The sequence below is a fragment of the Diceros bicornis genome, chromosome 24 (genome assembly GCF_020826845.1).
Source record: "Diceros bicornis minor isolate mBicDic1 chromosome 24, mDicBic1.mat.cur, whole genome shotgun sequence".
NCBI lineage: Eukaryota > Metazoa > Chordata > Mammalia > Perissodactyla > Rhinocerotidae > Diceros > Diceros bicornis.
Window position 1 is genome coordinate 37162514 of NC_080763.1, and position 23477 is coordinate 37185990.

The window sequence follows — 23477 nt, forward strand, 5'->3', positions numbered from 1 at the left end:
TGTAGGTGCTAGAGATACAACAAGGAATAAAACAGATCAAAAGTCCTGCCTTAGCAGAACAGAAGGGAAGCAGAAAACCTTCTCCCTCTTGTGTGTGTGTTGGGTGTGTGTGTGTGTTGTGTGTGACCCCTTGTCCCAGCTTCACAGGAGCTATCTCGGCAGCTCCCCAGGAGCACGCTGAGCGCTGTAACTAAGGGTTAAGGTAGACTCTCTCCTGCAAGCTTCCTTTCTGGGAGGGAGACTTTCTAGATGCTCATCTCTCTGGCCAGGCCTCCCCTCTCATCTGCCCAGCCTCCCACTTTGCCTGCCCTGCAGTCTGTCCCAGACCTGCAGCCAGAGCCATCTTTATAAAAGGCAAGTCTTACCAAGTCATTTTACTGCTGAAAACCTTCATGATTTCCCATCCCTCTGGATAAATCCAAATTCACAAGCCGGCCTCTGCTTACCCTCCCAGCCTCTTCTCCCTCCACCTCCTCCCTTGCATTCTGTATCCCAGCAGCACAGGAAGCTGGTTCCATCCACGGGCCACCCTGCCTTTGCTCACGCTGTCCCTTGGCCTAGAGCACCCCGCCTCCCCACCTGTCTGTAATCTGACCTCTACTCTTCCTTGTAGACTCAGCCCCTTTTCCTCCCCCAGCCGTAGTCCACGTGGTCCAGGCGCGCTCAGCACATGGTGTTATGTGTTATCGTTACCTATTTTCTCTCCCGGGGAGACAGACACAATGGTAATTATATGTTTAACGGCTGTCTCTGGGGATGGTAACCCCCCTGTGAGCGTGGGCCATGGCTGTCTTATTCCTCGCTGTATCTGCAGCACACCAGGCGAGGAGTAATAAACACAGGCAATGCTTCCGTGGCGCTAACTGTGGACCCGGCCAGGAACTGTGCTAAGAACCTCACATGTGTTAGCAAATCTAATCCTTACCACAACTCAGTGAGGTACATGCTGTTATTAGTCCATGCCTGCAGATGAGAAAAAAGGCAACAAGAGGTTAATGATCCCCCCCTAAAGGTAGAGCTGGGTTGAGAATTCAGACAATCTTCCCCCGAATCCATGCTCTGTACCACGATGCCTGTTGAATGAATGGATGGATGATGGATTGTGCCTGGGCACCAGGCACATAGCAGGCACTCAGTAAGAGAGCTGTTATTATTATCACCATGGTGTTCACACTCCCAGGTGTATGTGCCTTTAAAATAGGGATAAGTTCTGTTTTACTCACCTCTGTATACTCAGGGTATCTCCAAGTGGTTGGAGATAAATATTTCCCGAAGGAATGAAAAAACTTGTGAGTGACCCAAATCCTCAGAAGTATAAGGAATGACTTATTTAATTGTAATATTTTATATCTCTAAAAAGGACCTGATTCTACCTTCTTTATATATGTTTAAATTAAATTCCATTTTTCTTTATTAGATACTATTACCTGCATGTTGTACTATACAAAGTTGCAGAAAGGATAAACAGCAGAAAGTCCCTCTTCCATCAGGACCACCCCATGGTACAACTCCAGAGGACGCCATTCACATGAAATATAGTGTGGCAGCCACTGCTCCTGCTCAACTCCCCATCCACCCAATTTCCCTCTCTGCAGGCGCCACTGATACCAACACTTCTCCATCCTTCCAGAGATAGTCTACATGCATTTAAACTGATCTACTCTGTGTGTGTGTGTGTGTGTGTGTGTGTGTGTGTGTGTGTGTGTGTGTTATTCAACATAGAATTCTCCACCTTGCCTTGTTATTGTACGTCTTTGGGAGATTGTTTCATTTGAGGTGTCTAGAGTAGCCGCATTCTTTTTAATGGTTACATAATATCTCATTGTATGGTATGGATGTACCATAGCTTAGCTACTCTTTTATTTAACCAATCCTCCATGTATTTAATCAAGCTCTGTTAGGTTGTTTCTATTACAAACAGTGCTACCATGTGCTCTTATTATTTCACCCACTGAGCACATCTGGAGGATACATTCTTAGCATTGGATTTCTTGGGCAAAGCAGAGGAATGACTTTCTAATGGTGGAATTTCAGTCACCTGGGACAGGCACAGATGAGATTTTTACACTGGAGTTTTGGGTGTGTCCAATCCTGCTAAGAAATTGATTGTCTGTGTGCCCCCTCTGGTATATTCAATACTAAGGAATGGTATTTGTGAGTTTGATAGTTTGTGATTCTCTAAAGAAAACACACCTCACAGCAGAAAGGTGGCTTCTTGGACTCCAACCAAGGCTCACTGATTGGATCCCATCTTGCCTCACTTCTAGAGTAAGACCTTGCTGGGCAGCTAGACACCTGGGCCACTCAGCAGTGAGTTCACAGAGGCCCTGAGGAGCCTGAGAAGTTCAGGGTTCAGTCCCCAAAGAAACATGTACTCAAGAGACTCTGGCCCCAGAATCACCTTGTAGGGGAGAGAGAGAAGGTCCCTGCTATTCCTAAGACATATTGAGGATGTGAATCCTATTAACATCACAGGATGGATGGATGGATGGATGGTTGGATGGATAGATGGGTGGGTGGATGGGTGGATGGATGGGTGGATGGATGGATGGGTGGATGGGTGGATGGGTGGATGGATACATAGATATAGACAGGTAGATATTGATCAAGCAAGTGTGAACTGAGACTTGCTTTTGGATTTGAGCTCTACCACATACTAGTTATGGGACTTTAGGTAACTTCCTTGACCTCCCTGAGCCCCAGTTTCCTTGTCTATGATGGGATTAACAATGTCTTCTTTGTGGGTCAATGGTGAGGAACAATGGTTGCAAATCAATAAGGGTAAAGGGCTTAGCACAGTGCCTGGCACAGTGGGTCCCCCAGTGGTTGTAGTTCCTACCATTTATCATATGACTGGGCATTCTCTGGTTGGTGTTTTGAGGGCATTTCTTTGGCAGGAGCCAATGAGCATGTACTTCCTACTCTGTTTGGCCCCTGCCTTCAAGGGGATGACTCTAAGGTAGGGGTTCTCAGCCTTCTTTCCCTCCCAGCAGGCATGGCGGGTGATATTCAGGCGCCTGGCACACTCCCAGCATGCGTTTCACAGGGCAGGATTTTTGCTACACTTATTCATCTCTAGGCTAAGAAAGCAACATTAGTACAGGAATGACCTAGATCCACTTAAATTTATATTAAAACAATAAATAAAGGAAAGGAAGGGCAATCACCCTCAGATTTTGGTCCTCTGGCTACAATTTATTTGCAGAACAGCACCCGGCTTGCATCTGCTGCCTTATTGAGTAAGAAAGGGGGGCGAGGACTAACAGGGGCCTGTGGGGTCTCTCCTTTCAGTGGGTTTGGGGTAAACTCCATTCTCTTCTCTAGATGTGAAGTGTGGACCATTATCAGAGGGGTCTGGCCACTGCCCCCACATGGTTCTGGAATAGTTCTGTCTTCAACCTTTACCAAGTGTCTGGCTGAGGCGCTAAGCCCTCTGCAGTGACCCCAGGACCCACAGACATCCAGGACCTTAGCTGGGGCCTTGGCTGCTTGGCCAAGAGGTGAGGCCTGCCAGGCCCAGGTGGGCTCTCTCAGTCCAGCCGGCAAGCACAGACCTGCCAAAGCAGCTGCTTTCAGCCTCAGCATCTTGAACTGGGTCGTGGAATCCAACCTCGCCTGACCCTCCCGGCACCCCCAGCCCAGCCCAGCGGGATCAACTGTGCTCTCCTCTGTGCCCCCACAGCACTTTGTTCCTGCAGCTCTTAAAGCACTCACTCTCAGTTTGAAATACATCTCTATCCCTTCCAGGGCAATATGTTTTACATTTTATTTGTTAGAGATTTTACACAATCTCAAATTCTTCGTTATAATGGCCATGGGGTTTACATGATTTGCTATCTAGGAGATTAGAGTTGAACACATACATTGGTGGTTTGGAATCCCATTGGGTTCGTCTCTTTATGTAGAAAGAGTTGTGGAAAATCAGGCCTGTCTGGAACCTTCACCATGGACACTGCCCTAGAATCCTGCTTTTATCCATTCTGCAGTCAGCCAGTCATTCAACAAACACTTACTGAACTTCCACCCTTGTGCCAGGCACATGGTATATTTAGATGAAGAAGATATGGGCTGTGCCTTGTGGCTATCTAGACCTAGATTTTGCTGACACATTGAAACCTCTCTTTCTAGAATAAAGAAGTCAACTTATAGGATTCCTTTCTGAGTATAACTTCCTGGAGCTTTGAGACCATCTCTGTATTTTAAAATCTACAATATTTATCCATTCACCAAAAATCTATGTAGGGCATGGTGCCTAGAGTAGTGGCAGTGGGAGGGGGGGATATAAAGAAGAAAACATAAAATCTCCACCTTCTAGGGACCTGAATGTAAATGACAGAGGTCACGTGTAGACAGGAAATCCAGCCTGTTATTTTGTTGGTGATTGCATGAGGCATTCATTCATTTGTTCATTCGGCAGTAACTATTCTTGGTGTGTCCTGTGTGCTTAGGCTGTGGTAAGTGCTCTGGGAACTGTGGAAGAGCCCTAAGATGTGGCCTTGCCCTCTAGGCACTCGGGGTCACCTGGGGTTGGGGGGAGGTTGGGGGGAGAGACAAACGGGGTTCAGAGGCAAGTAGAACATCAGGCCAACTGTGACTCCAGCCAAAATCAGCAGCTCACAGAATGCTCTGGGGGCAAGGAGGCCCTGCGCCAGCCAGTGTGAGCCTGTTGGCAGCTCCACAGAGGGGGGAGATTCTGACCCAGTCCTGAGGAACAGAAAGGCCTTTGGGGAGAAAGAGAGGGAGGACATTCCAGGTCAGGGGAAGGGCATAAGCAGAGGTCTCCAAGTGTTAGGAATTTTTCATTAGAAACCAAGACCTGAAGGGGGTAGGGGTGGGGGGAGAACTAGCTCCAAACAACACCCACCGCAGGGCAGGGCCAGGAGCAGCCCTGAGGACGGGAGCTGGTAGCTGATGCTCAATCTGTGCCTTCAGGGGCCCTGTGCATTCTCGTTTGTTCCCCTTCATCCCCTCACTCAGATTCTCTGCCACTATTCAAGGATAGCATGACGCCCTTCACACTCTACCTGAAGTCCTGCCTTCCCTCCGCCGTAAGGAGTTTGATTCTGCAAAAGAAACCAAACATCAGAAACATGTCCATTATGGCTGGAGGTAAGTGGTGCTAGATGTTAAAAAAAAAATCCCTGGAAACACCAGCTGTGTAGGACCCAGGAATCCCTGAGAGTTCTAGCTTCTGCATGGGAGACAGACAGTAAGAGCAGAATGACATTAGTTCCGGTCACTGCCTGACTTCCCAGAAGGCACTGGCACCTTGGAGCAGGCTCAGGTGTGAAAACTCATCAGACCTGTCTAGCACCAACCACTTCTGCTTGGTTGCTACAGCTCCATAGGGAGAAGCGCCAATGGCCTCAGGTGATTAAAAGGGGTTTCCCTCAAGTGTCCCCAGATTATGCTGCATTTTAATCCAGTTTTGATTCAGACCAAGTCTCGCTACCTTGGACTAATCTTCTGCTCTGGGTGGCACTGATCTCCCCTCTGTCTCCCAGGAGTGACACCCAAGGCACTAAAAGGTCCTGTAAGAGAAAACAGATATCAAAGTTGTCACTCACCCAAGTCCCAGCAAAATTTCACAATAAGGAAGACTTTTTTGGTAATGGTGGAATCACAAAAGGGAAAACCAGCAGCACGGTTTAAAGTACCAAAGCAGGACAAAGCAGGTCGACATGTCTGGCCTCTGTTGCTATTTGTGGGCCAACAGAGGTACCTATTGTTGCATGACAAAGCAGCCCCACACTGAGTGGCTTAAACTGCAATTCTCGTAATTCTGCAGTGAGGCTGGGCTTAGCAGGGTGGTTCTTCTGCTCCACGTGGTGTCTGCTGGGGCTGGACCATCCAAGGTGGCTGCTTCCTCACGTGTCTGGAGTGTCCACTGGGATGGCTGGAACAGCCAAGATTGTAAGAGAGAGTATTCCAAGAGGACAAGCCTTCATGCCCAAGCACGCACTGAGCCTCTGCTTGCATCACACCTTCTGATGTCCCATTGACCAAAGCCCAGGTCAGAGTCAATGGGGAAGGGGCAGCTCAGGGTCATGACTGAGGAGCATGCTTTATAGAGAGCCATCAAGGTAATAGTCTTCCAGAACCCTTCGTACACAAGAGGTACCAGCAAGCACCAGCTTAACCCCAGGTCGACCACTGCTTGCTGGAACCTCGGGGAGCCGAGAGAGCACAGTGGTGACAGATGGCCTGGCTGTGAGTCCCCGCATGGCTCCTTACTGGCTGTAGCTGTGGGTAAACTGTGTGCCCACTCTAAGCCTCATCTGTGACGTGAAAGCAGCAGAATCTTCCCTGTGGAGCTGTCAGCAGGAGTAACTGAGCCAACACAGATTAAGTGCTCAGTCCACGTGAGCCACTGTCGTGGAATGCTCCCCGAGGAAAGCAGCTCATTCTGCAGAACAGCTGGAACACTCCAGCTCGGACTGTGTCTTCTGAGCCTTTAAATCAGATTAGAGCTCTAAATGGCTTTTTTTTCTCTTGTCATTAAATTAAAGGGAAAAAAAACAGAAACATTGCTTTTTGGGTAAAAGGGCTCAGAGGACTCACTTTATTTCTCTGCACCAAGAGAAAGCATGGTGACCTTAGATGGAGCCCAAGAGACCCAGGGGACACACGAATCGCTTCAGACCTCAAGTGCCCTCCCCCTCGCATACCCACCGTCCCCTCCAAAAAGACACAAGGGACTCCTCTAGTCTGTGTCCTGTTTCTAACGGGGACGAGTTGGGGACTTTCTATGACCAGCAGTGGAGATGCACAAAACCAAAACACAGTGCCCTCTGAAGCACATTTAATTAAAAAGGAAACAAAGAAGCTTTGTGCGCATAACACCTCCCTGATTTATGGTGTTAAAAATCCCGTTTGTGCTTGCAACAGGCTTTGGAGGTAAGAGAGGGGCGGCGAGGGAATGCGAGGCCTCTGGCTGGCTGAGTTCCCTTCCTGCTCACTCGGGATTGTTTTTGGAGGCACGCTGGGCTTGCTTGCGACCAGCATCAGCTTCCTCGAGCTTTCGGCAGCTGGGTGTCTGGCTTGTCCTCATTGTGAAAGCCTGTTTGTAGCACTGGCAGGCGCTGTGGGTCTGAGATAGTGAGTTCCAGGCAGTTAGAGTAGGAGCCGGTCCTGGACTTTTCCCTGCAGATGTTTGCATCTGCTCCACTCATTATCCCCTGGCCATGGTGGTCGACCCAGCGTAGGGAGGCCCCATGCCCACAGCCCAGTGGGGACCTGGGGGGACTCAGGTGTCACCTGTCTCAGGCTTGAATCCTGGCTGTGCCACACACCAGCTGTGTAACCTTGGGACAGTCACTTCATCTCTCTGAACCTTCTTCCCCTCATGGATAAAATACAGATGATTACATATATAAATTATCATAAGCACTCAGAAAATATTAGCTGACAATATTATTGCAGAAAAGAAGTGTCCACATGTTGACAGAGCAAATCTGGCATTTAGGAGAATTGTCCCCAAGGTTATTTCTCTGAAAGAGCATAATTATGCTTTTCTTTGGGATGGTCTTTTTAAAGGAAATACCCCCCCCCCTTTTGAAACATATCTTTTCTTGTTTGTTTTTTCTCCAATTACATAATGATACCTATTTATTGCATAAATTTTAGAATATTGAGAAAAGCACAAAGAAGGAAATTAACATCACCCGTAGTCTTGTCACTGAAGATAACCATGATTAACATGTAGATGTTCTTTCTCTCATAGATTTTGTAAAAAGGAGAATAAGTGGAACATATTTTCTGTTTTGTTACCACGTATTGTTCCTTTAACCATATGTCATAAACATCTTTCAATATCATTAACTATTTCTTCTGTACCATAATTTTAAATGTCTGTATGAGATTCCATTGGATGAATGTAACTCCAACCCCTGCTTCCTGAACACCTGTTAGGTAATTTACACCCAGGAATGAACTCACGGAGTTCCCTTTAAGGTAGGTGTGGTAACTGATGTCTCATCCATGAGAAAACCACTGCCCAGGGCCACACAGCTGGTCAGGTTTGTTTGCCTCCAAAGCCAAAGGACTTCCCATTCCAGAGGAGGGCTGGTTGCCCCCAGAGGCGGTCATAGCATGCAAGTGGAGGTCTTCCTCTACAGCTTCATTAAGACTGTCTCTTTGGAGGCAGAGTCAAGGATTCTGTGAGCCTGCCCAGTAAAGAATCTGCCCAGACAAAAGTCATGAACAGTCTCTTTCCCAAAGTAAATGGCCAATAAACAGAAGAAAAGGCACTCAACTGCATTCATCATCGAGACAATGCAAACTAAAGCCACAACGCGATGTCACTGCATACCTGCCAAATGCCCAGAATGAAAACGGCAGGCAATACCAAGTACTGGAGAGGATTTGGAGCAACCAGACACGCACACATACTATATGATTCCATCATGTGAAGTCAAAGAACAGGCAATAGCAATCTGTGGTGTTAGAAGTCAGGGTATGGCTACCCCTGGGGCTGGTGATGACCGGATGGGGCATAGTGGGGTTTTCTGGGATGCTGATAATGTTCTATTTCTTGACCTGGATGCTGGTTCCATGGGTGTGTTCATTTCATGAAAAGTCATCAAGCTACGCACTTACATGCATTTTTCTGTGTGTATGTTTGGCTGCAATAAAAAGTTAAATTAAGGGGTTGGCCTGGTGGCACAATGGTTAAGTTCACACGCTCTGCTTCAGTGGCCTGGGGTTTGTGGGTTCGGATCCTGGGTGTGGACCTACACGCTGCTTATCAAGCCATGCTGTGGCGGCGTCCCACATACAAAAATGGAGGGAGATTGGCACAGATGTTAGCTCAGGGACAATCTTCCTCACCAAAAAAAAAAAAAGTTAAATTAAGAAGGTTCTACTAAGAAGCAAGTCACTGTGCATCTGTCCCCTCTGTCACCAAACCCAGGGCTCTGACCAGCCAGCGTGGTGGTCTTGCACTGGTCCCTCACCCAGGCCTTTGGAAAGTTCTGCTGGGCCAGCAGTGGCCCTCTGCCCCTGCTAGGCTCAAGTGAGCCAGGCAAGTGGACATTGCCCACCCTGGGCGCTGTCTCAGACACCAGGTAAAATGCCTGGGTTACTGGGATTCAAGCTTGGGAGTGGCCAGGTGCTGCAGCCAGGTGTGTCTGTCACCAGGGACCTTTATGTCCAGCCTCAGGAACACGGAATGTCCTGGCACAAAGCCTCACTCATGACTGTTGCTCAGAAACAAACCATCTTCCCCACTGTTCCCACTCCTGTCCCTGTCCCCTGCCCCTGCCCCGAGTAAAATCTTTGGGATCACCAAGAAAGTCCAGCACTGGAGAAATCCCATTGGCACTGCCATCCGTCCACTTCTTCACCCAAGCCAGAAACCTGTCTGCACAGGATGAAGAAGAAAATAGAAACGCTTGCATCAAGGACACTCAGAGACAGACATCGGTAACACTGTGGCGAATGTTCTCCCAGACTTTTTAAAATGTAACATATCAAATAACTGGCCCTGCTGATTCTGCCTCCGTAATAGCTCTCCAGTGAGCCCCATCTCTCCCACCATCCCAGCTCAGGCTCGCATCCTCTCTCGCCTAGACTCTTAGGACATCTTAAGTGGTCCCCTCGCCCCACTTTCACCGTCTCCTCTCCCTCCCCACCCCTACCTTTTCTCTTCCTCTGCAATGTCGTTTTCTAACGCTGCATCTGATCACGTGACTCTCATTTAAATTTCTTCCATGTCTTCCCGTGGCTTGCACCTTAGCCTGATATCAAGACCTGTGGCCACCTGGCCCCGACTCAGAGTCTCCCCCGGAACCCTGACACTCCAGTCGTCCCCAACCCTCTCCCCAGAGAGAAAGCTCCCCAGGAACGTTCTGCCTTTATCATGTGTGGACTCCAGGGTGGGAAGGTCCTTCAGAGACCCCACCTGGGCCCAGCTCAGCTCCTTTACATTTATTCCTAGCATCTATCGCTGCCAACTTAGGGACTCCTAGAGATCACCCAGTGGGCCACGGTGCTCGATGCCTCCACGCTGTTCACATCCTGCTCCCTCTGCCTAGGACGTGCTTTCCTCCTTGTCCAACTGGTGAACTCCTAGTCATCCCTCAGGACCCAGCACCAGCACCTCCCACTTTGTGGGAGAGAATGGATTTCTCCCTTCCCTATGTCCCTCCTCCACCTAGACTGTTAACACTCACTGCTCTGTATTGCAAGTATCTGTTTTCAATGCAGTCTCATCTGTCAAAGTAGGATTTTGAGCTTCTTGAGGGCTGGGTCAGTGTCCCTCCATCACTATAGCCCCATCACCTGGCCTGTGCTGGCACGGAGGAGTGGCTCAGCAAAATGATTTTGGAGTGAATGAAGAATAGGCTTGCAAACAAAGTCTTTCAACTCCACAGAAGAGTTTCTCTAAGGAAGGAGAAAGGCCTCGTCCACTGCCAGTGCTGAGAGCCTCCTTGAGACACACGTCCTCTGTCCCTTTGGTCTGCAGGCCGTGCTTCGATGGCAGAGAGGGCACTGTTGTTTTATTCTTGCTGGTTTGACTGGTCTTGGGTTGAGGTTACAGGAAATATAATAGGGTCGGGGGTGGGGCTACCTTATAGACATGCTGATTTAATAGTTTCCGGTCAGGTAGGATTTGAAGGATGCCAGCAAGTCTCCCTGCTCAGAACTGTGTTGCCTACCTTGGCGCCAGGGCCTGAAATTTCAGCCCTGGATATCCTCTTCTCTCTCCTTAGTCCTTTATTAAAGGGGCTGGTCAGGGGCTGTATTGGGTCTGGGGGCCTGTGAGTTCTCCCTTTTGTCCCCGGGGCGGGCTGTCCCCAGTTCCAGAAGTGCAAGTTTGCTGTCTGCACAGCCAGCCTGACCTCGCTGGAGGAGTACTCAGAGCAGCTGGAAGACACGGTGGCCTTCCTCCTGGGCTGCAGCCTCTCCCTGGAAGGGGCCTTGGAGAAGGTTAGGCTCCCCAGAAGAGACCTAGCAGGCCACGGCCCCGCAGGTGCATTCAAGGTAGGGACAAAATCTGCAAGGGCAGAATGACTTGAAAATGTGGATCACCTTGTGTTTTCCTGTGGTGGGGAGAACATCAGCATAGGAGGCAGGAGACCTAAACTCTGGCCCCAGCTCAGCCACTTTTCTAGCTGTGCAACCCAGGACAAGCTGTTAACTTCTCTGAGCTTGTTTCTTCATCTGGAAAATGGGACTGCCAGCCTCTCTCCTGCTCACCTTTGGGACTGCTGTGAGCACCCAGCGTGGCCTTGAGAGTGGAGTCAAGCCCTTTTAGACAGACCATTGCAGCTGTGTAAACCAAACCTGTTTGGAATTTGTCTGGCTCCTTTAACTTAGGGCATCTCAGTGAGATTTTTGAAAATCCTCTCTGGCTTTGACTTCCTGGCATCAGGAAGAATATGCCTGGCTGGGCAAATGTCCAGGGATTTGTGGCAGAGCCTTGGCCAGGCCGTTAGCTGCTAGGTGATGTCTCTGTCAGGAAAGCTGGGTCATGTTCTTGGCTGGAGGTGGCCGCGAGTGGTCACGAACGCAGCGTGGTCACCTCTCCTGGGACGTGTCCACTGTAAGGGGCTGCCTTCTGCTGTGTCTCTGAGGTTTTATTCCAGCCACTGCTTGTCACGGGGAGAGAACCAGGTTCTCCCATTCCGCTGACCCCTTGTAGCACATTTGTGTGAAGTCCAAGAAATTATCTGCTGGGTCGATGGTCAGCCAGCATCAACGGTCCACCCCAGGTTCCTCATGGAGGCCTCAGGTTGGAAATTTCTTTCTTTCTTTTTTTTTTTTGGTGAGGAAGCTTAGCCCTGAGCTAACATTTGTTGCCAATCCTCCTCTTTTTGCTGAGGAAGACTGGCCCTGAGCTAACATCCGTGCCCATCTTCCTCTACTTTATATGTGGGGTGCCACCACAGCTTGATAAGCTGTGTGTAGGTCCGTACCCAGGATCCGAACCTGCGAACCAGGGGCACAGGAACTTAACCACTATGCCGCCAGGCCAGCCCTTCAGATTGGAGATTTCGTCTTGGGGTCCTGGACATTTATTAAACTTGCCTGGTTTGGGCTCCTGCCAAAGAGGCCTGAGCTGCCTCTGATGAGACACAAGGCTGCCCACAGCGTGTGCTGCTTTTCGTGTGTAAAACACGTGCCCGAGCGGTTTTCTTGAAGGTCGGGAAGGATGGAGGCAGAACTTCAGCCACTGTCTAGGGCCCAGGGCAGGGTCTGGCCTGGGTACAACCACCATCTGTAGCAAGAGGGCCTCATGGCTCATCATGCACAGCCTTTCATCTTAGATGAGGAAATTGAGGCCTAGAGAGAGACAGGGACTTGCCCAAATCCCAAAGCCAGACTGGAACCCAGGACTCCTGGCTCCCGCCTATAAAATGTCAATAGGAGAGGTGTGAGGATTGAATGATGCGTTGCACAGAGGTGCTCATCGCTGCCCTGCTCAGCAGACCCGGAGTTTTTCCATGACACCTCACTGCCCCCAACGATTACCAAGTAGCTTTCAGTTCAATACTGATGCCTCTGCCCGTTGGCTCCTGGCAGAAAGGGCCGGGCAGCCATCTTGGATTCAGTTGGTGGCCTTGAGGGGATGAAGCGCCCCCAGAAGGAGGCGCCTCAGCCTCAGGGAGCGCTGCCTGCCTCCTGTGAGCATCCCCAGCATGTGCCCCCTCCCGAGTGCTGTTATTCAGACACAGAACTGGCAGGCACAACCAGTTTCATCCTGCTGCTGCCAGGGTACTAATAGCAAGCCCTTCAGGCAGCCGCCAAGACTATCCCAGTGGATTATGGTCCTGGCCATGTCCTAAATCTTTCATAAGCCCCACAGCAGGGACCAGAAACTGTTCAGGGGACAAAAACAACATGACTAGTGAAAGTCACACAGGTCATCCTGGGCGACTTGCGTAGAGGCGGGAGGGGTGAGGCAGGGCGCGGGGCGTGTGGGTACAGGCCTCCAGCCCCTGTGTGGACTCAGGAGGCAGAGGAGGCCCTGGGGCCTCCCGTAAGGTTCCCACTTTCTTGGGTTCCTCTGCCTCTGGTTCTCCTAGAGGGTCTTCACCTGTGGTCCAAGGGCCCCTTGAGGTCCGTGGAGAAAATTCAGAAGATCCATAAAGTTGGGCGGGAAAAAATGACATTTTTATTTTCATAGCCTCAAACTAAAATTGAGCATTCCCTTCAATTACGAATGTAGGCAACAAACTATAGTCGTATCAGCAGATCCTGTGACTTTGTGGCTGCCCGAAGAAATCACAGATACTTTCATGTCACATTACAGTTCTTCCCAAAATCTCAAAAATATCTTAATTGTTGCTCATTACTTCAGAATGACAATGGTAGCTCTGCCGTCTTGTTCCTTAAGCTGTTAGTGAAGAAGCACACGTGTTGCTGTTTCACATATTTTCATAATTTGATCACTGCGTTTGCAGTATGATTGGTTTCCTTTGTAATCCTGTGCATTTCCTCTTAGGCAGTTAAAACATTACTTTGACAAGGCTGGGGTCCACGGCCCGACAAAGTTAAGATTCTCTGTTTCAGACCAATCCTTACCAGCAACCGTCCTCATCTCTATGTCGCATAAAAGTAGAAGCTAAGTTTTGATGATGATTGACAATAGCTAATTGGACCTCCTGCCTACTTCATTCACTGCCTTGAACTCTTGTTACTCGGGGTTCTATTTTTTAACGTTTTTTACTTGATTTCTTGGCAGACAGCAGTGCCTTGCGCCACCATGGCTGGCATTTGCTGCCCTCTGGTGGTCGCGGTGAGGCCCATTTCCCAAGGACAAAGCTGGAAAGGCGAGTGAGGGCCGGTTGCTCCATGGGGGGTGAGGAAGGACAACCCATTCACGTCGGTGACCCAGGTCAGCGTCCACTCTCATTCGTGATTCCGACAGCTGCGCTTGGGCTTCGGCCCGGGGAGACAGGAACTTGCTGTGTTCCTGAGCTCCCACGGCTTGTCCTCATCTTTCCCCGGGGGGCCCCGGGGTCCTGGACAAGGCTCAGACTCCCGCAGCAGGATTAGGGCTGGGTTTACAGATGCCCCTCAGGTTTAAACATGCTGCCCTTGGCAGAATAGCCAGCCTCACCCATTGGCTCCTGTAAACTTCAAGTGAAACTGGGGTGGGGGAAGCCAGTGGTGGAGGATGGCAGCAGAGCTATTTGTCCCAAGATTTGAGCTCAGTGCAACCTCTGATCTAGGCTGCTGTTCAGTGGCATATTTGGGCAGGGATGGCTTTGTTCCAAATGTTAATTTGAACTGAAAGCCATTGATCCCCTGTGCCTTAACTCAGTCTGAGGGCGAGTGAGCAGATCCAAGTGTAGAAGCTGTCCAGGCCTCTTAGAGGCTGTCAGAGGGCCGGACGAGAGCCTGGGATTGGGCCTTGGGTGAGAGCCAGAGTTCAGTGTAACTGAACTTGCTCAGCTGTGCAGCAAACAAAATCAGACAAAGCCTAGCGTTCTACGAAAATCAACCGGCACGTACCGCCTTCCTCAGAGGAAGAGGATCCCAGGACCACTCAAAGCAGAGTGTCTGCTGGATTGTTTGATCGTTGGTGGAGATGAGTTGGACCCAACACATCCATCTTTGTTGTCCTCGTGGGCACTTTGATGGCTGGCCAAGGGTAGGGACACTGTTGGTGGTCAAGCAACAGAGGTTAGGTCTGTGTTATGTGACTCCATCTACCAAGTGCTGGCTTTGTGAGCAATGACGGTGTTGGGCTAAATGCACACAAAACTGCTCCCACAATCACACGAGGGGTTGGAGATTCTGTGTTCTGAAACCGTACAACTCAAAATGGACTAGGAGTTATCGCATCCTGAGTGGTTAAAGTCCCGATTCCCTTTCTCCCTCCCCTCCTTCTCCAACGCCATTTACAGCAATCCAATGACTGGAGTTCCTCGTGGAGAAAGAGCCATAAACTACTCGACATATTCTATTTCCATGGTGCCTGCCAGGGCAGGACCCGACATTATTCCTTTTCTTTTTCCATTTGCAGAACTTTTGGGCATCAAAGATCTTTCCAGACCTGACCACGGGGATCCTGTGTTGTGTCAGCCTGGGGATGTCCCAGTGTTCTGGCCTTCTCAGCTGACCAGTCTCGAAGCTGTCGGCAGCTACGGTATGTCCAGACTTAAGGGGGCAATTAATCTGACCTGGGAGGGGACCTGGTGGGGCTCTAGTCCTTGAAAGCCTAGGCTTACAGTGCAATGATTGAAGGAATAAAGTCACAGAACATAGGCCTACAGCCCACAATGACGATCTCTCTGCCTTCCTTCTTTTCGCTCCTGAGCTGGGTCTCCCTACTAGGGCAGCTTGTCTCTCAGCTCAAATATGTTTCGATTAAATATATTTCTGCCTTCGGAAGCCTCACAGCCCATTCTAACAGAAATACTAATATTTAGCTTGACTTTTTGAGACATTTTGGAGGTTAGTGGGGCTTTGAAAGCAAAGATGATGACAAGCAACACAATTAAACAAACTATTTCGTGTGGTTTTCGCAAGGTATTTATTTGCAAGCAATACCGTCAGTTCAGTTTTTCAAAGGCTAGGGTGATATTACAATGAAGAGACACACGAGGGCGCCTTCACTAGCTCACAGTGAAGTAGGGACGTGACAGTTGCAGCCCATTGTCAAAGACAGTGGAAAATTCTAGCCAGGTCAGCTACACTTGTACTACAAATCATAGAATTCAGCGTTACTTTTCTTTTTTTTTCCAGTGTATTTCTTTTTTTTTTAATTGATGTTTTAATAGTTTATAACATTGTGAAATTTCGGGTTGTACGTTTTTGCTTGTCCATCACCATATATATGTCTCCCTTCACCCCTTGTGCCCACCTCCCGCCCCCATTGCCCCTGGTAACCACAATACAGTTTTATCTGTCCATGTGTTGGTTTATATTCCACATATGAGTGAGATCATACAGTGTTTGTCTTTCTCTTTCCGGCTGACTTCACTTAATATAATACCCTCCAGGCCCATCCATGTTGTTGCAAATGGGACGATTTTGTCTTTTTTTTTTTTTTTTACGGCTGAGTAGTATTCCATTGTATATATATACCACATCTTCTTGATCCAATCGTCAGTCGAGGGACACTTAGGTTGCTTCCACTTCTTGGCTATAGTGAATAATGCTGCAATGAACATAGGGGTGCATAAGCCTAAAAGAACAAAGCTGGAGGCATCACAATCCCTGACTTCAAAACATACTACAAAGCAATAGTAATCAAAACAGCATGGTACTGGTACAAAAACAGACACACAGATCAATGGAACAGAATTGAAAGCCCAGAAATAAAACCACACATATACGGACAGCTAATTTTCAACAAAGGAGCTAAGAACATACAATGAAGAAAGGAAAGTGTCTTCAATAAATGGTGTTGGGAAAACTGGACAGCCACAAGCATTACTTTTAATTTGTTTTTAAAGCATTTATGGACGTTTAGCTATCAGAATGGCCTGATGATATGGAGATTATCTCTAATATGGTGACAAGGCATAAACACCAAGATCAATGGGATTCTATTCATTCATTTCTTTAACAGAAATGTATGGGGCACCCACCGTGTGCCAGGCGTGGGCCCAGATCTTGGGAATAAAATGCTGCATGAGACAAGATGTGGTTCTCAAGGAGCTTGTCATTTCTGAATGTGTGTGTGTACGTGTGTATACACACATCCACACATGTGTGGTGAACATTCTCCAGCATGGTGGCCTCACTCCTCTCCTGCCACCAGCCACAGGGAATCCCCTGCAGAGGAGGTCTCCCTGCCACAGGCACCCCAGGGCATTCCAGCACCTTAGTTCTGACTTGTGATAGCATCTTTGATTGTAAACGAGACCAAATGACATCACTGGTCAGAGATGACCATGAATCTTTCTAATTTGCAAAAATCATGCTCAAACTTCAATATTTAAACTTCTATTAGCAATAGATTAATTGCTGCACACCTCACAACTGAAGGGGCAAAACTCCATGTCACACTCTGAGCTGACTGTTCTGATGTGTACCTGGCTGTAGAGTGACCGATTTTAGGTTCTGTCCAAAACACAGAAAAACAATGGTTGCATTCATCAAAATCCTTAGTTCTTCCCCTTACGCATCACGTCTAAAAGTAAAGTTAGAATGCTTTGTGCATCTATCAGTAGGCTTTCCTCCTGATGGGTTGGCTGACTTTGGCTTTCCATGAGATCTGAGAAATTCTACTATTTTCTGTGAAATCCAAGACATTATTATTTGCTCAATTCACGTCTACATTTACTGGGCATCTTTTATGTGCAAGGCACTGTGTGGGATTCTGAGATGAAGAGGGAGTGATTCCTCTTCTCTGGGAGCATACAGCTAAGTGGGATTAGAGTGTTCAGTCAAGTTCCATGGCCCCTGTTTAAAAGGAACTTGTTTTAGCCATAAGCCAGCTTGTTCTGACCTAGTGCCAACAAGCAGTGTAGGGAGTGCTATTGGCAGAGTTGATGCGTAGTGCCATCTTGCCCATCAACAGTTGACTAGATGAGAATGGACTGGGTTTGATGAAGTGGCTGGGCTAGGTCCCTCCTGGTGTGTGTTTTCGAGACCCCCAGCTTTCACCAGTGCACCATATGGCAGAGTTATGACTGACCTGAAGGACACGGAGACTGCAGCCAGTTGTCTCACCCCCGAGGGAATTCCAGAGGTCCATCACATTTCCCAAGATCCTTTGCACTGCAGCATCGCATCAGCTTCAGCTGTTCAGAAGATCAGAGGACTAGAGACTATAGTCGCCACAGACCCAGGTAAGAAACAAAGCATTCACACCTTAATGGCCCGGAGAAATTCATCACTGATGTAATGTTTAGTAAAAAAGCAGCATGCAAACTGTATCTACACCATGATATTTTAAAAATATTTATACCATGTATGAGTCCCAAAAAGACTAGAAGTAAATGCACCAAAATACTGATGGTAATGGTCTCTGGGTAGTGGGATTGTGGGTGATTTTTGTTTTCTTCTTTATGTTTTTATTTTTTTCTCAAAATTTTCAACACTAAACATGTGAGGGACTTTGAGAGACGAGCTTATTAGCTGGGCACGTTGCCACCAGAACTGAATTGGGGTTGGGTAGGTAAGAAAAAAAAAGGAGAATGGTTCCTAGGTATCAACTACCACCATTTAGACAAAGTCATCCATGTATTTAATAATGTCCCTCATCTTCCTCTTGTGTGCCATTGCCCTGGGGTTGGGCATAGAACTGATTTTTTGTACCGGGCAGCAGGGGTAGGGATGGGGGGCTGCATTGCTACTCCTTGGGGGATCCTGTGGGGCCGGACTCTGCAGTGACAGCCTCACAGCAGTTTGCAACTGACATGCATATTGTATATTGCATCTCAGAGGACAGTCTTTCTGTGGTTTGCAAGCCACTGGCTTTCTAGACGTGGGACAGGGCTGTGAGGATCCACCAGGGGTCTGCTGCTTCCAAGTGGCAGGAGGTTTGCTCAAAGCGGGTTGAGGGGTTTGGAACTGCCAGCTGCATGTTCATTTAAGAGCTGAATTTCTAATCCCAGATGGCCAGAAGAGGGCGCCATTGTGCATGGAAAATTCAATCCATTTGCTGACACAGGCTCAGGAGAGAATCAAGGTGTAGACTTCACAGCCACTCCCCACCTCAGTCTCCTAGTCAGTGTAACAGGAGTCAAGACAGTTATACCTCCCTCTTGGGGTTGTGATAGGTGATAAGAATAATAGCTATCATCTACTGATTTTTACTCTAGGTCAGGCTTGTGCTAAAAGCATTTACATGTTTCATCTTATTAAATTCTCCAGTGACCCTATGAAGCAACTATTATTAACATCCTTTAACAGATGAGGAAACTGAGGCACATAAGGTTAAGAAACTTGCCCAAGCCCACATACCACATAATAGGTGGCCGGGGCAGAACTTGAACCCATACGCACCAACTCCAAGGCCCATGATCAGTGAGTGTTGGGATAAATTGGAATCTGTCTGAAGGGTATGTCACAGTCTCACCTGTGCAGTTAAAAGTATACTCCAGCCTCTCCCAGATCATCGTACCCCATTCCCTCTTCTGCGCCTTCTCACGGGCTGTGATTCTAGACGGGCGTGCTCTTTGCACTCTGAATGTCTGGAGAAGGCGTATGTGGCCTCCCTGCTGGCCCACCTAACACTTGTTTCCCAAGCAGATACCTGGATGGATGAGGCCCCTGCGGTGAGCAGCCCGGGGAGGTCGACTCTCTGGGCCAGACTCCCAGGACCCAAACCAAGCTGATTATGGTGACGGTGGCATAGAGAACAACACCTGGGCAGGGCCATCGAGCAGACAGCCTGGGGGCCCTTTTGTGTTGGCTAACCCTGTGGCCCAGAATCTGACAGTGCAGACCAGCCTTAAAAATGTCTGATCCCTTCTCTGGGCCTGGGAGCAAAGGTTGACCCCCAGTTACAGGGGGGTCTGCAGTAACAAAACTTCCTGGAAACCACAGGGCATAGCTTTTTGCTTGTTTGTCTGTTAGGTTGTTCGTTCGTTCATTCATTCATTCGGCAGAGAATATGGTTTCCCTTACTTACAAACACACAGTAAATTTGGAATATTTGCCCACCACACATGTACCTTTTAGGACACATGCATATAGAGAGGTGAATGCACGTGGCTGTGTATACACAGAGTCTCTTACATAGTTGATCTCCTTGGTGGATATTTTTAAAAATTTCTACAGTACTTTCTCTCTCACAAACATTCTTACCCAGGCTGATGGTTCTTCCGCTCAGCACAGGGGTCATGAGGGAAGATGAATTATTAACTCTGCCATTAGCTCAGATAAGAAAGTAAGTGGGATGTAAATTTGCTGCCGACGCAGTGCACCCATTGCTTAATAAAAATGACCTGGGAGGTCGTCCACAACACCCTCCTTCAGGGCTGTGCAGGCTGCGTGTCAAGATTTGAAGCAGGAGGCTCTGGTGAAAGGCAGATTTATGACTGTCTGGATATGCCAATATTGTCTATTAAGGAACGTCTTAATCCTCAAGAACAACAAATGCTTTTGATTCCTACTATATTAAATAAGCAGACAGAAGATTAATGGAAATGTGCTGAGCATTACTCACCAGGCATGATAATAGAACCCCTCAGTCATTTTTGAGAGAACATTGGCCTGCATTTGAGGTGCCTGGAGAATACGAAGGAATACAAGGCTTGTAATAATGGTGTTTATGCTAATAATAAAGTCATCATAAATGTATAGACTGCTTTCAAGTTGACAAAGTTCTTTCTCCCCTCCTCTCTCTTTCGGTGCCCACCACATCCTATGAAATAGGTTACATTACAATTTTTTTCCTTTGAAAATGTTATTTTTCTCCCCTTTTATCAACAGTAACTCATGTTCATTCTAGAAGCATCAGAAAATATATGAAAGTAAAGAGGAAATAAAAATTACCAGAATCCAATCACAATTAACCAATATTAACAGTGTTTGCCCTTAATGTCTTTTTCTTCAGTCTTGAACCTATAAGACTGAAAAGATAGATAGATAGATGATAGAAAGATAGAAAGATAGATAGATAGATAGATAGACAGGTGGTAGATAGTAGATAGATGATAGATAGATAGATAGATAGATAGATAGATAGATAGATAGATAGGTGGTAGATAGTGGACAGATAGACAGATAGATAGATAGATGATAGATAGATATTGGAATCATGCTGTGATACTATTTTAGGCCTTGCTTCTTTCACTTTTTAATATATTGTGAACATCTTTCCATGTCAATAAATAGACTTCTAAAACGTCCTTTTTAATGTTTGCTTGGAATTCCATTTTACAAATGTTCCACCATTTTATTCATATCTTGTTACTTGACACCATAAACGATGCTGCAATGAACATCCTCATGACTCTATTTGTGTACGTACCCAGGATCACTTTATTAGGATAAATTCCTGGAAGTGAATTGCTGGCTCCAGTGGAATGTTCAACTCTAAGGGACAAATCCCCCTCCAGACAAATGTTCCACTTGCCGCTCCCACTGGCAGTTCTGTGAGGGGCTTTTCCACATAGCCGTCTTCCACCTGGACCACCCCCATGCTCTGTGTAGGAAAACTGAGGTTCAGAGCAATCAAGGGATGAGGCCAACGTCACACAGCTACAGAGTGCCAGCAGCTGGACTTGAATGTAAGTTTCCAGATTCTAAATTTGGAACTATTCCTCCGTAACAGAGATCCAAACCCTGTGTTCCTTCATATTCTCCAGGCACCTTAAATGCAAGCCGACATCCCCTCACATCCCTTAGGCCCACCTTTCATTTCAGCCATAGCTGGGGTGGAACTTCTGAGTCACATCCTGCCTTCACATGGCACAGATATGGTCTGAGGTGACCTCAGTATGGACAAAGGCACAATGGTATGTGACAAGAGTTGGGAGGCTGTGCTGCCCAGCTAGGACCAGCACAATAGCTTCCTGCCTTAGGCTCAGGTCTCTCTGCTCCTCCACAGAGCAGGCTCAGCCCAGGAGTGCCGAGGAGTCTATGCCCGGATGGGCAAACTTCCCCCTGTAGGGGGTGGGAGCTGGTGCATAAATGCCCAGTCTCCCCGTCCTGTGGCAGGACAATCCTGAGGCGTGTACCACACCATTTCTTAGAGGATCTCAAGCAGGCTCGAGCCCAGATGCAGGTGGAGTTAACTGGCTCACTCACACACCGTTAGTGGCTTTCCTCCCTTTCCTGTCTCACTCCTTCCATCTTCTGACTTGTTACCGGGGCTCACGTTCCACTGAGATACCTGCATTCAAGCCCTTGTCTGAGAGCCTTCTTTGGGGGAAGCCCTGACCAAGACAGCACTGTTTCCCTTCCTCCTCCCACGTCCCTTGTATTTGGGTTTGCTAAAATGCTGTAACAAATAAGCCCCAAGACGCTTTGCTCAAATACAGTGGTAAGGTATGCCTCTCTCACCCAACTGTCCAGGGTGGGTCCTCCAGGGTGAATGTTCTAATTCAGCAGGAACGAGAATCTGCTCCATCCAGTCACTCAGGGACCCAGCAGCTCTGCCATCACATCATGAGACCCCCAGGGGGCACTAGTTGTCAACATCCCAGCCTCCAGGAAGCGAAGAGCTTGGAGGAGTGTGTGGGAGGTGTGTGGCCAGACCCAGAGGGGGCGCATGTCACTTTCACTCACATTCCCTTTCAACCAGTCTACGAATGCTGCCTAGAGAGAACCTAGTCTTGTGGCCACTCCTAACTGAAAGAGAGTCTGGTCAGCCGTGTACCCAGCTATCCTTCGCTACTGGCGGTGGAGGAAAAGAATGTTCTGGTGAAGAGTTAACAGTCTCTGGCACATCCCTCAAATCCACTTCTGAAACAAACAAACAAACAAACCAAACTACTGTTTGTGTAAGTTTCTATTTGAAACACAATTACATTATTTTGTGATTTTATTTTATTTTTTTGTAATTTTAGGCAACCTAGGGATCAGGCACCTGCTCTGTAAGGATGAGCTGCTGAGGGCCTCACTGTCGCTGTCCCACACCTGCTCGGTGCTCATCACCCCTGGGTTCCCCGCGCATTTCAACCACGAGCCTCTGGAAGAGACAGATGGCCTGCCAGGAGCCATTGCTCTGGCCATCTTCCTGCAAGCCTTGGAGAAGGGGGTCTCCATCATTGTTGAGCAGAGAGCCTTAAGTTTGTACAAGAAGTTTCTTGAAGAGGCTGTTGAGCAAGGTGGGCAGTGAGATGAGGTCGGTCCATTTCCCTAAATGGGCCTTTGCGGGCAGAGGGTGGAGGGAGTCAGTGTTAGTGGAACTTATGTTGGGCACCCAGGCATTGACATGGGGCTTTTTCCTCAAAGCTCAGAACAACTCTGGTGTAAGCAGCATTATCCCCATTTTAAAGATGAAGAGACTGAGGTTCCAAGGGGTCCAGGTGATCTACCCAGGTGGGAATGGTGAGCTGGAATTTGAACCCAGGTTCACTAGGCTCCAGAGCCCATGATCCCACATGTGCACCTGCTGCCCTGCCTAGGAGAGGCAAGAGTGACCTGCAGAGGACTCTCAGCAATCCCAGGCAGCCCTGGACCCCCAGAGTTGGGGGTGGGCTAGTTGAGTATAGAGTGGTCGAAAGGCTCAGACAGCAGTGTCCCACCCGGCCAGATGGGCAGGGATACCCCGTGCTGCCTGGGTTCCCGGAACACCCAGGTGGGCGTTAGGCTGTGATGCTACTGTCGGGGTGCCAAGATCTCCCTTGGGCACAGTGTGAACAACTGCTCCTCACCTCCTCTCCACTCTGCAGGCGTTAGGAGGTGTGATGCTGTGGGAAAAAACGGACAAGGATGAGGGGATGGAGAGTGACGGGCCAGGTGGCAGGCTGCTATTTAAACAAGATGGGCAAGGAAGGCCTCCTGGAGAAGGTATCATTTGAGCCAAGACTTGCAGTTGATGAAGGAGTGAGGTCAGGGCTGGCTGAAGGAAATGGGTCCCGGGCTGGTGCAACGGCCAGGGCAGAGGCTACTAGGTGGAG

The 23477-nt window shown here is 48.4% G+C and overlaps 1 protein-coding gene across 1 annotated transcript in view; it reads left to right on the forward strand.

Annotated features, from left to right (window-relative positions):
- The first annotated feature begins 4568 nt into the window (after positions 1-4568).
- The window catches only part of DGLUCY (D-glutamate cyclase), a 52697-nt gene continuing 33788 nt past the window's right edge, over positions 4569-23477 (forward strand). The window contains 8 exon segments of the mRNA XM_058567550.1: positions 4569-5109; positions 8912-9064; positions 10784-10983; positions 13688-13753; positions 13756-13840; positions 14975-15101; positions 17551-17750; positions 22422-22682. Coding sequence (XP_058423533.1) covers positions 5004-5109; positions 8912-9064; positions 10784-10983; positions 13688-13753; positions 13756-13840; positions 14975-15101; positions 17551-17750; positions 22422-22682 — 1198 coding nt within the window. The 5' untranslated portion in view covers positions 4569-5003.